Source organism: Nerophis lumbriciformis, linkage group LG25 (genome assembly GCF_033978685.3).
Source record: "Nerophis lumbriciformis linkage group LG25, RoL_Nlum_v2.1, whole genome shotgun sequence".
In the NCBI taxonomy this organism is placed as follows: Eukaryota; Metazoa; Chordata; class Actinopteri; order Syngnathiformes; family Syngnathidae; genus Nerophis; species Nerophis lumbriciformis.
Window position 1 is genome coordinate 25,454,154 of NC_084572.2, and position 14,430 is coordinate 25,468,583.

Sequence of the window (14,430 nt, forward strand, 5' to 3'; positions counted from 1 at the left end):
TCTCAGTCTTTTTTGCCACGTGCGCCAGCTTTTTTGAAACATGTTTCTGGCATCAAATTCCAAATGAGCTAATATTTCCCAAAAATAACAAAGTTTTCCAGTTCGAACATTAAGTATCTTGTCTTTGCATTCTATTCAATTGAATATAGGTTGAAAAGGATTTGCAAATCATTGTATTCTGTTTTTATTTCCCATTTACACAACGTGCCAACTTCACTGGCTTTGGGGTTTGTAATTAGTTGAATCAATGTAACTTGCTTAGTGTCAACAGGCTATTTTAAGGGACACGCTGAACAGCCAATCGTGCAACACTATCAAATATCACGTTTGGTTGCATCATCTCGCAGTCCTGCTGTTGCTTCTCTGCACTGAGTGAGAAGAGAAACTAAAGATGAGTGCTGCAGAGAGCGATTAAATTGTGGATAAAACAGGAAAAGTTACCTCGACAGTATGGCAGTTTTTTATTTTTATTTCAAACGCACCGTAGTCCTTCGCCGCGCTCATCTTTTCTTTTTAACCCATGTCGCTTCCAATTGGAAACAACAGGCAGGAACTAAAGTGCAGGACTGTAAAACTAAAATAAATAACAGAATATAACAAATGTGCCACTTCAAAACAATAAATTGGTCCAATAATATTTACATAAAAATGACGACATATCATATATTAATTTCCATACTTAAATATGAATAACAGACCAAATTAAATGTTACACAGATCACATAACTTCCTGGCAGTAAACCTGCTTCTTCTCAGGTTTCTCTTTGTTTACATTTTCACACTTTGCACTTTTTGTATTACACTTTACTAAGCATTTCTTAATTTAAAGAGATTATCAAGTGTTTATTGTGATTTTACAACCTTATTTACATTGAGTGTTTTCCATGCTTGTGTTGACATTTCCTTCCTTTTCTGCCTTCATAGCCGAGGGGAGTATAATCAGAGGAAGGTTACATTCTAAATGAAAATATTAACATTTAATTCTTTTTTTCTCCTGGTCAATATTTTTCATAGGTCATAAAAAATAACGATAATTATCGTTATCGATCAATATAAAAAACTTGAATCGTGATACAGTTTCGAGCCTTATTGCCCAGCCCTATATCATGCTATTATTTTGAGAGCATTACAAGGAAATGACACTGATTTGGTTAAATGGCCTTGTATTGTTAATAAAGCTTTTATGACAGTGACAGTTTAAACATATTATTTCTTATTTCCTGAAGAAAAAAATAGTTTCAAAATCGATGTTACACCATAAAGTGCAATTCTTGGTAATGTGCTATATAGTACATGCTGCCATATACATTGGGATGTAATATAATTTTATGGTTGTAGGGTCAAATTAGGAGTGGAAAAAAAAACTATAATTAGAGGGCCTACTCTGCAAAAGAGCCGTTTCCATGGAGGTACTGGAAATTTAATGCTGAGGAAGAAATATAAATCACATATACAGGGAACAAGTCAGTGGAAGGATGGTGATACCTCATAGAAGTGATGTAATATGAGCAACAGTCTCTGTGTTTTGACCAAATGTTGCACTGCAAGTGAAAGCTATCAAAGCCCACTGAGAGGAGACTAACCAAGCACTTTACTAAACAAAAGCTGCTCTCTCACACGTGTCATAAACATGATTTGCGGAAGCAGTTTGCTGCGTTTCACTTGCCTGCCTCTCCGACGGACACCTCCACAGGATTGGAGGGTGGACTCTCGCCGATGATGTTGTGGCTCGTCATGACGATTTGGTAACGCGTGAACTTCTTCAGTTCTGTGAAAAGAAAAATTCGGTGACAAACAAGCAAAAAATCTGAAACGACATTTTTGGGAAGAATACACCTCTAAGGTCGAACAGAACTACAGCTTAGTGTACCTCAAGGTTTTTTGTTCAGTTCCAGAGGAAGCACCACTTATTTTGTCTTGTTTTGTTGAAAGCAGTTTTAGACATCACACGAGAGTAGATGCTGGCTGTGATGTCATCACACACGTTATTGTCTGATTGTGGGAAGCACACCATGCTTGGATACAGGTCACGTGACCATCTCGTGGAGCTACTTTCTGTTTATCAGGCTGCAGTACCAACTGTTCATTTGTAAATATTTGTTAATAGCTCAGTTAAACACTAAGTTGATCATGATAACTATGCTGTCCAGTTGTTATATCTTGTTTTGTTACTATTCTTCTTAATCTCATTTGGCAAGTATTAGTAGACTTTGCATGCAGTTGCAATTCAAATACATTAGATGGCAGTAGTGTATAGGCAGCAGTGTTTTGCTGTAGCCAGGAACTATGCTGCGTTCCATTTACCTCGGAAGTTGGAAGTCAGAGCTGGGAATGACGTCACAGTCGAGCTATAAGAGTTCTAGTTACAAAGTTTGAAATCGGGCACATCCACGAAAGCTATTCTCGCGTTTGCCTTATCTGAATACAAAAAACTTTTGGACAAATATGCGCTCCTTCTGCTACCTTCCAACACGGTAGACTCAGAGGAAACACAAAGAAGCCATTGCAAGCTATGTTGAACCCATATACCGTATGAAAAAGTTGATTTACTGTTATAGTTTACACTCAGAGTAGCCATCTTTGAAAGCCAACCTGGGAATGGGGGGGGGGGGGGGGGGGGGGGGGGCGGGGGGGGGGGGGGGGGCGTTTTAGTTGAAACTTCTGACTGGTATGTCGGAAATTCCAACTTCCCAGTACGCCACCATGAAGCCTTTGCCATGAAGCTGAACGTGCAAGTCTGGTCTTTGTTAGAGTCCCACAAAGTGTTTATACTGTAAGTACACACCAGCTGTTTGATTGCAATGTGCCTCTTAGTTTTAGCTTTCATTACCAAACTTGGAGGTGTTGAAATCGCCATAATGCTAAATGAGTAGGGGTGTAACGGTACGTGTATTTGTATTGAACCGTTTCGGTACGGGGTTTCAGTTTGGTTCGGAGGTGTACCGAACGAGTTTCCACATAGACATATTAAGTAGCGTACCGCACGTTGTGTAAACAATGCATACCAAGGCACAACACACGGCATGCTAGCTGCTAGCAGCTAGCAGCGACCGGGCTACGATAGACTGACCATACGTCCTCTTTTCACCAGACATGTCCTCTTTTGCGGGGCATTCCGGGACGGAGTTTCTTAAATGCCTCAAATGTCCGGCATTTTGAGTTAGGGTTGCATGTATTTTCAATGTACGTTCAGGGTTAAGAAGGGGTTAAAAACAAAACAAATTGTGCGCGCAGCAGCATTCGTGAGGGAGGGGCAGAGACAGAGAGAGAGAGAGAGAGTTATGATAAACGCGCATGCGTCGCCAGGCTCTGCTTTTTATCCATAGATTTATCAGATTTAATTTTTTATTATCTATAGCAGGGGTGTCAAAAGTGTGCCCCGGAGGCCATTTGCGGCCCACAGCTAATGTTTTAAAGGCCCACGGCACATTCTAAAAATACTATTAAAATAAACAAAAACATAACAAAAGTGAAATAAAAAAGCTTAAAGGTAATTTAGAAAAAGTTGCAATGTTGACTAATAAAACAAAGCTGTTTTTTTTTCTTTCAAACTGTCATTGCTCAAAACATAATATTGAATCAAAATCAATGTTATTATGAATTATTGACCTATCCAAGGTTCCAATTACTTCACATCAAATATTCCACTAAGAAAAATATTTTTGGTGGAAGATTTTGCAAATTTGGTAAATAAATAACCAAAAAATTTATATTTTGTTGTTTTCTTACTGTACCAAAAATGAACCGAACCGTGACCTCTAAACCGAGGTATGTACCGAACCAACATTTTTGTGTACCGTTACACCCCTATAAATGAGTAGCGTATATATGGCATATCCAATGTGAATTAGCAACGAGCTAGCGTACTTTGAACAGTGAAGCATTACTGTTGTCTTAAGAGCTTTCTATCAGGTATACTTGCTTTGTTGGCTTGGAAATTGTAACATTATCTCCTAAAGTTCGTTTTGAGTGCTTGATTCCCGAGTGATTCCCGAGTGATTCCCGAGTCTGCAATCGTATGTGATGTCACATGCAACAAAAGGTATTGTACCTTATAAAAGTACCAAATTCTAAACACCCATTCCGACTTTCTTTTTCTTTTTAAAAAAGTGTTTCGCTGTTTTAATGTTACAGTATTAAAAACAGGTAACTTTTTTTTTCACTTGGATGAATGTCCACGAACACAAAATTCATTGGTGGAAGAATTAATTACGTCTCCCAAAGCGGCAGTGCGCCACATAAAAGGAACGCCATCACAGTGGAAGTGAATCTAAACTTTATAAAAAGCTCAGGGAGAGGGGACACGCCCACCAATCATGAGCAGCTCTTTTGGTCTTAACTGTCGCAACCATCATTAAGGATAACGATGGATTATTGCTAATGAACGCTGGATGGATTCCATGCACTGGATATCTGGGAAGAGGACATGATGTTGAAATTCTGGACTAGCCTGAGACAATTTTTCACACACATATTTTCTAGTGTTTTATACAGTATGTCCTTCCTTTGTTCTGTGTACAGTGTAACTGACTTAGGCGTCAAAGGGGAACTGCATTTGTTTTGGAATGTTACCTTCCATTCACAATCCCTACGTAACACATATGTTTTTATTTTCTTAATGCACTATAATTTTAATATACGGCAAGTACGTGGTGGATAACAATGCAGCTAATGGGAGTAATCTATTGGGCCCATAAAGCCCTGTACAAAACATTCAAAAACGCCAACACTGCCCCATTTACATCTTGTGGTCTGAATATTAACCAAGTATTAGCCATATTGTTATTATAACTGCTAACGCGGAAAAACTACTTTTAGCAGCGCCATGATCTAAGCGCTGATGAGCTTATGCGTCAGTGAGCTGCTGCATCACCAATGAGCTGCTGAAAGTTAATTCTAGATTATGAATCATGCCTCTCACCTGTACAATACAAGGTTGCGGAGATAAACCCAGAAGTTGGTCAACTTTGACATTCTGCTTAGACCCGAATACTTTGCTAAAAAGACGCGAAAACACGCTAGTTTCCGGCCATCTTTTTGTTTTTAACCTGCGTGAGGATTATGATTAATTCTTCATCTAAACAAGTAAATATAAACATCCAAACAGTCGGCATCCCAGTGAGAGCAGACATTGTAAGACACAGTAAGTGATTGTTTTATCATGTTCCCAGTTTGTATTTCTTGTTTAGCACTAAGCAATACTGCTACTTGCTGGATCTGCCTATCACTCAGCTTCTAAAACTTGTAGCTCATCCTCCGTATATTCAGGTTCTGGTTTATAATTTGTCCCAAAGTAGTCAATGTAGTCTGCATGATTAGTAGTTGTAGTTGTTGTTGAACTAAATAGTAAGCGTCTGTAAAATTATTACAGCCGTTTGTTTAAAATGAGCAAAATACGTTAATATGACATGTTATTATAAATGTGCCTGTTACTACATTACTGTATGTACTGTATATACTTACAGCATGTATATAAAAGTTGATGCAGGTGTTTGGATGTTTTTAGAGCGCGTTTTAGGCGGAATAGAGCGAACATCATTACCTCCATTGTCAGCTGACTTTTGCCAGCGTTTATTTACGAGTTAGAATTAATTAAAAAAAACAAAAAAACATGTGCTTGTCTCACATAAGGATTGTGAATGATAGGCACAATTTCCCAGAAATGCAGTTCCGCTTTGATTAAGGTATTATTTAGATATCCACGACATGCAAATGAAACTGTTAGAGGATCGTCTGCAGCTTTCTCTGTTGGCGACAGTTTGACACGGTGACAGATTATTCTTGTTAACATTATTTGTGTTGGATTTTGATTTTGTTCATCTTTAGAGGTTCCACTGCAACTGCTGTGTGATCGTCAAATGAAAAGAACGTCAAGCTAAGACCTAAAAGTTAAAGAATGAAAATCTTTGTGACTTACGAGTCAACTCAAACTCTGTCAGTGAAGCGCTGCTGACCGTCTTGAAGGTGCTCTTGGCTTTGGAGGAGGAAGATAAATGAGCAAGTCAGTCAATTCATGGAGCGATTATTATAATGCCATGCAACAAAAGGGGTCTGACAGGAAAACGGGACATCAGACACTTGTTTAAACAGCCTCTTTGACACTAAAGCCCACGATAGACAATGCAAATCTTTACTTTATGTGTGCAAAGAACATACTAGAAAGGTTTTCTCACGTTGTAGTGAGTATGGTTATGTATATTTTAGTATGCAGCCATGATGCAAATTCTGTCTTATGTTGCCTGTTTAACAAAACAATAGGAGTGATAAACAAATACAAACATGTAGAACTTTACTTTTTTCGCGCACATGCATATTTTCTATCGGACTGTATCTTAGCTTCAAGAGGCAATTGCGTTGCAAACGGCGACGTTCACCTACTTGTCATGAGGGCACTTGAGCTGGTTGCGCTTGTCTGGGCCGTTTCAGCAGAGGAAGACGTGTTTGCCGGGAGTTCTCGGTAATACAGCCGATATCCCGTCAACACCCCGTTGACGCTGTCCTCGCTCGGAGGCTGGGGACAATGCAAAGTATTGTAAGTGCTTTGCTTCTTAACAAGTACATTTTCCAGGACTGCTGTCTTCTCAACTTTAAAGGGGACGGACGGTGTGAGGAGGAAAAGATGAGGAAATGACTTTGTTTTCATAAAGCGAGGAGAGAAGAAGAGTCTAAACTCTCTGGTCTTTTCTACATTGTCCTTTTTGTCCATCCTTCCAATCATCACTTCATTCCAACATTTCCTGCTTTCATAAATAATGCATCAAACACACGCGGGGAAAGATTCCTCCAGGGCTTTTAGCACCTCAGTGAATTATTAACCTGTGTTTGGACGGTACTTAAAATGTGTACATGCCAGAAGCATCTCTGGGGTCAGATAATGGCCGCTTACCTTCCACTGCACCAGCACGGAGGTCGTGGTTGACGGCTTGACGGAGAGGATCTCAGGAGGCCCGTCAGGAACTGGTTGGGAGGAGGGTAAACAAAGGTAAACAAACACAATTAGTACTTGTACTTAGGGTTGGGTTCCGTTTACATTAGCACAGATATGGTATCGATGAATCGACACAGGTATGCAAGTACTCAAGCGTACCAATTTGTGTGTGTTAATAAATATGAATTGTTTTTGGTAATAAAATCTAATTTTCAATTGCATCATTCAAAGATGAGCTGATTATGATAATTGTTGTCCTGTTATATTTAGTTTTATCGTCATATTTCTGAGCATCATTTGGAAGTATGACATTAAGTTGCAATTGCAGTTGCAAGTCCAAGACTTGAGATGGCAGTAGTGTATAGATTACGATGCATTGTTTTGTTTTTTGTTTCGCCCTAAAAAGTGTTTTTACTGTAAGTATTGCACTTATTACACACCAGCTGTTTGATTGTAACATGCATCTTAATTGTAGTTTTTCTTTAAAAAATTTAAGGTGTTTAAAATTAAAAGTTAAAATCAGTAATGCATACTTGCGAATTTTCCGAAGGACTCACGAAAGTCAGCGCCTCTCCCAAAAACCTACCGGGACAAATTTTCTCCCGAAAATATCCCCAAATTCAGGCGGACCTGAGTTCGCTTTCCCACAATATAAACAACGTGCCTGCTCAATCATTATAATTGTAGAATGATCGAGGGCGAGTTCTTGGTTTCTTATGTGGGTTTACTGTTAGGCAGTTTCATTAACGTCCTCCCAGCGCGGTAACAACACACAATAACAGCAGTCACGATTTCGTCTACCGTAAAGCAGTTTGTCTGCCGTAAACAGCAATGTTGTGACACTCTTAAACAGGACAATACTGCCATCTAGTGCATTTGATGAAAGTACTTTTGTGTGTGCCACACAGCAATGCATCATCAGAGAGGGTGTTCAGCATGGTGACAGAGAATAGAACAAGGATGGACAATTGAACCCTTAACTCAACAATGAGTAGATGAGTGTTATGTGTGTGTATATGTGTAAATAAATGAACACTGAAATTCAAGTATTTCTTATATATATATAAAATAAAGTAAATATATATTTATAGCTAGAATTCACTGAAAGTCAAGTATTTCTTATATATATATATATATATATATATATATATATATATATATATATATATATATATATATATATATATATATATATATATATATATATATAAGAAATACTTGACTTGGTGAATTCTAGCTGTAAATATACTCCTCCCCTCTTAACCACACCCCCAACCACGCCCCCCGCCCCCACCCCCATCTACCGAAATCAGAGGTCTCAAGGTTGGCAAGTATGCACTAATGCTTTTCAGTAGCATGTCAATAGCAAAGCCAATGTATTTTAGAATTAAGCTAGCGTATTTGTTAAAGAGTAGCCTGTCTTAACTTACGCTGAAGCGATTTTTTTGAGCCAATTTCTTTGTTGGCATTGTAAATTGCAGCAATACCAAGAGGTAGTTCGGCTGAGTCCGCTCTCAGTGCTGCTGGAGTGATAGCCAAGTGCCGAAGTGCAAAGAACTGGTGTTGAGTCATCAACCGCAAGTACTGAATTTTACTTAATTGGTGCCTGGTAGTACCGCGGGATACGATAGGTGCCAAAAGAGTACCAAGTTTGTAGTACTTGTACAGTTCTTTTCACAATTCCAATATTCTCTCATACAGTGGCCTGGGGGATTTCATTAAGTAAGGCTGGTTAATAAGTAAGTACTTTTGTTTCGATATTAATTATTTTTTATTTTATTTCATTAATTTATTTCTAACATACAAAAATATTATTTTCAATGTAGATACAAATTCGAACCAAAATAAAAGCTTCTGAGAATTTAGGCCGTAACAATAAAAAAAAAACCATTATTGCTGCATTAAAAGGTAATTACAGCCACCTACTACGTTTTGTTCACAAGGTGTGAAACAGGAGGCTTTTTATTGTTTCCCTAAACACCCCCTGTGATTAATTAGGGCATTAGTCGAGAAAATATGGTATTTGCTACATGATTTATCTTATTTTAATTCTCATTAGCTCCCACAGTCAAAGTACAGCCTCTCACCATCCTGCAAGGTTGTGACCGCCTCTGTTTCCTTACTGAGGACGCTACTTCCAACATCGTTGGTGGCCAGCATTCGCAGCTTGTATGAGGTGAAGGGCTTCAGCCTGCACAAACACATGCATACGTTATTTTTGCTTAAAAGTAACAGAGTAATACCAATAATAATAACAAAGCGCTGTGTCTTTATATGAGTATTAGCAGTAACAGTTAACCAACACATTGCATCTTTGTTTAGATACAAAAGCACCGTAAGTAGGAATATTTTGGATGGAACTACTAAAAATGACACCAGTTTTAAATGGCAGAATAGAGCTACAAGAATTATTACCATAATTCATCATAATCTCAACAAATTTAACAGTATCATATCTGTATGTTTTCCTCTGTACATTAATAAGCAAAGAATGTTGATAATAAAATCTAGAGATGTCCGATAATATCGGACTGCTGATATTATCGGCCGATAAATGCTTTAAAATATAATATCGGAAATTATCGGTATCAAAAAGTAAAATGAATGACTTTTTAAAACGCCGCTGTACGGAGTGGTACACGGACGTAGGGAGAAGTACAGAGCGCCAATAAACCTTAAAGGCACTGCCTTTGCGTGCCGGCCCAATCACATAATATCTACGGCTTTACACACACAAGTGAATGCAAGCATACTTGGTCAACAGCCATACAGGTCACACTGAGGGTGGCCGTATAAACAACTTTAACACTGTTACAAATATGCGCCAAACTGTGAACCCACACCAAACAAGAATGACTAACACATTTCGGGAGAACATCCGCACCGTAACACAACATAACAAATACCCAGAACCCCTTGCAGCACTAACTCTTCCGGGACGCTACAATATACACCCCCCGCGCCTCCAACCCCGCCCACCTCAACCTCCTCATGCTCTCTCAGGGAGAGTATGTCCCAAATTCCAAGCTGCTGTTTTGAGGCATGTTAAAAAAAATAATGCACTTTGTGACTTCAATAATAAATACGTCAGTGCCATGTTGGCATTTTTTTCCATAACTAGAGTTGATTTATTTTGGAAAACCTTGTTACATTGTTTAATACATCTAGCGGGGCATCACAACAAAATTAGGCATAATAATGTGTTAATTTCACGACAGTATATATCTGTATCGGTTTATATCGGATTCAGTAATTAAGAGTTGGACAATATCGGAATATCGGATATCGGCAAAAAAGCCATTATCGGACATCTCTAATACAATCATTCACTTCCAACACAAACATACTAGTCGGAGAATTGTGCTCATGCTAAACGGTATCATGTGCTGCAGTACAGTTTCAAATACTGTATATACAGTATGTGTAGTACAGACAGTAATTCATCTGCAATGGGGAAGTCAGTCTTCCACTTAACCCCCTGCTGTCACACCTGCAAGCTCTTTCTGCTGACAATTTTGTATAATAAAAAGCCTGAGAGACAACAGGGAGGAATTTGTCAAGCGTTAATAAGGAACAAGGAGAGGCCCTGTGGGGTTGTGGGTACTGTAGGACTGAAACTTCAAAGGCGTCAAGTTTTGAGATGGTCTACCAACAACACACTGGGACAATGTTGAGGACTGTCTGCGTGTCTGATTGAGGCTCAGGGACGTAAACACTCATGATGTCATCGTCAGTCCCAAAGGTATAGCAAGTGAGTGAGAACCATCTCTTCTTTGAGACAAGGTACTGCTGTACTTGGCGCCGTGATGGAAGATATTGCCTACCTGTCAATGGTCCATGCAGTCTGGTTGTGCGGGAGGTCCATCGTATGGGTGGTCCAGTCCCCGTCGGGCAGCTCCTTGATCTGCACGGTAAAGTACCTCAGGGGGGAGGAGCCTGAGCTGCCGGTCACCCACTGGAGCAGAAGCTGCCGCGCTTCAACGCCATCCTGGGGAACAGACAACTTCCTGGGTGGTTGGGGACGCTCTGCATAGAGGAAGACGAAGGAAAAAGAGGTAATAAGGAATGAGGATGATGAAGGAAGATAAAAGACGGAGGAAGAAGAGGGAAGAAGAAAAAAGAAGGAAGAAAGAAGAAAGAAAAAAGAAAAAACAAGGTTTGAAGAGGAGGATATGGAAATAAGAAGGACGAATGAGGAAAAAACGGGGAGAAGAAAAAAGGAGAAGAAGAAAAAGAGGAAGGTGAAGAAAATGAAGAAGAAAAAGAAGAAGAAGGTTGAAAGAGGAAGAAAACAGGAAGAAGAAAAAGAAGAGAAAAAAGAAGAGAAAGAAGAGGAAGAAGGATGGATGTGGACGAGAAATAGGAAGAAGAACAATAAGTAGTAGTAGAGGTAGAAGAAGAAGAGGAAGACAAATAATAACAAAGACGAAAGAGGAAGAAAACAGGAAGAAGAAAAATAGGAAGATGAAGAAAAAAAGAATGAAAAGAAGGCAGAAGAAGGCAGAAGAAGAAGAAGAAGAGGAAGAAGAAGATGAAGAAGGAGGAAAAAGAAGAAAAAAGGAAAAAGAAGAAGAAGTAGAAGGGGAAACAAGATACAAGAGGAAGAGGAAGAAGAAGTAGAGGAATACAAAGATGAAGAAGAGGAGGAAAAAGAAGAAAAAAAGGAAAAAGAAGAAGAAGAAGTAGAGGGGGAAACACAAGATACAGTAACACTGTTAGTTTTTCTGGATTTTTCACCATACGATGTTATCATGACAACAAAGACACAGCACTGGCAGGCAAAAAATATATTTCATATATTGTAAAAAGAAAAGAACTAAGATGCACCAAAATATCTAAAAAGGCATTTTTTTAATGAATACATGTGTATACACACACAGGGGGAGGGGGGGATATAGTATTTTTTGTTTTTGTTTTTTCGTCATAAAAAAATACAATCATGAGTGCTTACGGACTGTATCCCTGCAGACTGTATTGATCTATATTGATATATAAGGTGGGAACCAGAATATTAATAACAGAAAAAAACAATCCTTTTGTGCGAATGAGTTTTAATGAGTGCAAATGGGGAAGGGAGGTTTTTTGGGTTGGTGCACCAACCCAAAAGTGTATCTTGTGTTTTTTTTATGTTGATTTAGAAAAATAAAAAAAATAAAAAAATAAAAAAAAATAATTTTAATTTTAATTTTTTTATTTCTTGTGCGGCCCAGTACCAATCGATCCACGGCCCGGTGGTTGGGGACCACTGGTATACCTCATGTAAGTAGTATATAGTATAGTTATAGTGTACGGTATATTAGCAGCTGGACCGCCTGATGACTATTCTCTTTAAAATTAACATCATACTGTAACTCTTTCTCTACTGTTTGCTGACACACCCAACCTTTTTAGACACTTTTCAGGTCACTGGTGTTTGAGAGTGACAGGAAGAAAAGCTCTGACTTGCATGGGGAGACGGCCTGAGTCTTTTTCAGACTTCTTTCGATACATCGCTATATCGATACAATACATTGCAAAATTTTGGTATTTTTCTTGACTAAAAATTGGGGCTGTCAAAGTATTAAAGTATTTAATTGTGATTGATTGCATTTTGTCTGTAGTTAACTCATAATTAATGTGGGGCTGTGGTCTAAATGAGCATTATTTGGGAGATTTGAAAGTGTTGAAATAAGCGTATTTCAACACTCATCTTGGACTAAGAGATGATATAAGAAAATTGCTCCCTTAATATGAAACATAGGGAGTGACAAGTCCAACTAAAGGCTCTGACATAAATGTTAGTTATTCATACAACATAACACATATTCATCTAACTATGAATTATGGACAGGAGGTTGTCAAGTTTTCAATTCTGCCACGATTCATACGCCCGTGATAATGCATTAGGGCCTTGAATTACAAGGAGCACGTACATTTACAGTACATCGCCATCATCAGCACGAAGACGGTCACGCTTGTGGTGATGAAATAAAACAAGACGACACAGCTGCAGCCTCAAAGATGAGCCTCGGCAACAAGTCGCCATTGTGTGTATCAGCCTGCTCTTCAATTAGAAAATGGAATATGGCTGTGTAGCGCTTTATTGATTCACTAATACACACAAAGACACAAAGTTTCTCCTTTCAAAGGGAATTAAGACATCTGATTGGTCATGGAAGCTTCACAATACGGCTGGAAGATAAAACAACATCAAAATATATCGCGATAAACATGTAATCACGGAAATGCTGATTATCGGTCCTGCTAGACACCGACACCTATTTATTAATACCACCTTAACATTTGACAACCAAACAATTACACAAGGCGACTCGGTAAAGAATCTGGGTATTATCTTCGACCCAACTCTCTCCTTTGAGTCACACTAAAACAGCCTTCTTTCATCTCCGCAATATCGCTAAAATTCGTTCCATTTTGTCCACTAGCAACGCTGAGATCATTATTCATGCGTTCGTTACGTCTCGTCTCGATTACTTTAACGTACTATTTTCGGGTCTCCCTATGTCTAGCATTAAAAGATTACAGTTGGTACAAAATGCGGCTGCTAGACTTTTGACAAGAACAAGAAAGTTTGATCATATTACGCCTATACTGGCTCACCTGCACTGGCTTCCTGTGCACTTAAGATGTGACTTTAAGGTTTTACTACTTACGTATGAAATACTACACGGTCTAGCTCCATCCTATCTTGCCGATTGTATTGTACCATATGTCCCGGCAAGAAATCTGCGTTCAAAGAACTCCGGCTTATTAGTGATTCCTAGAGCCCAAAAACAGTCTGTGGGCTATAGAGCGTTTTCTATTCGGGCTCCAGTACTCTGGAATGCCCTCCTGGTAACAGTTAGAGATGCTACCTCAGTAGAAGCATTTAAGTCCCATCTTAAAACTCATTTGTATACTTAAATAGACCCCCCTTTAAGACCAGTTGATCTGCCGTCTCTTTTATTTTCTGCTCTGCCCCCCTATCCCTCGTGGAGGGGAGGGCACAGGTTCGGTGGCCATGGATGAAGTGCTGGCTGTCCAGAGTCGGGACCCGGGGTGGACCGCTCGCCTGTGCATCGGTTGGGGACATCTCTGTGCTGCTGACCTGTCTCCGTTCGTGATGGTCCCCTGCTGGCCCCACTATGGACTGGACTCTCACTATTATGTTAGATCCACTATGGACTGGACTCTCACTATTATATTAGATCCACTATGGACTGGACTCTCACTATTATGTTAGATCCACTATGTAATGAACTCTCACTATTATGTTAGATCCACTATGGACTGGACTCTCACTATTATGTTAGATCCACTATGGACTGGACTCTCACTATTATGTTAGAGCCACTATGGACTGGACTCTCACACTATTTTGTTAGATCCACTATGGACTGGACTCTCACTATTATGTTAGATCCACTATGGACTGGACTCTCACTATTATATTAGATCCACTATGGACTGGACTCTCACTATTATGGTAGATCCACTATGGACTGGACTTTCACAATATTATG

General features: G+C 39.1%; 1 protein-coding gene across 7 annotated transcripts in view; it reads right to left on the reverse strand.

The window, feature by feature from the left end:
- The window catches only part of LOC133621737 (protein sidekick-1-like), a 782,002-nt gene that overhangs the window by 30,521 nt on the left and 737,051 nt on the right, over positions 1–14,430 (reverse strand). For all 7 annotated transcript variants that reach the window (XM_061984042.1, XM_061984041.1, XM_061984043.2 and 4 more), the window contains 6 exons: positions 10,753–10,954; positions 9,016–9,119; positions 6,887–6,957; positions 6,379–6,511; positions 5,918–5,974; positions 1,667–1,768 (listed from right to left, as the gene is read on the reverse strand). In XM_061984042.1, the coding sequence (XP_061840026.1) occupies positions 1,667–1,768; positions 5,918–5,974; positions 6,379–6,511; positions 6,887–6,957; positions 9,016–9,119; positions 10,753–10,954 (669 nt within the window). The remainder of the gene's footprint in view (positions 1–1,666; positions 1,769–5,917; positions 5,975–6,378; positions 6,512–6,886; positions 6,958–9,015; positions 9,120–10,752; positions 10,955–14,430) is intronic.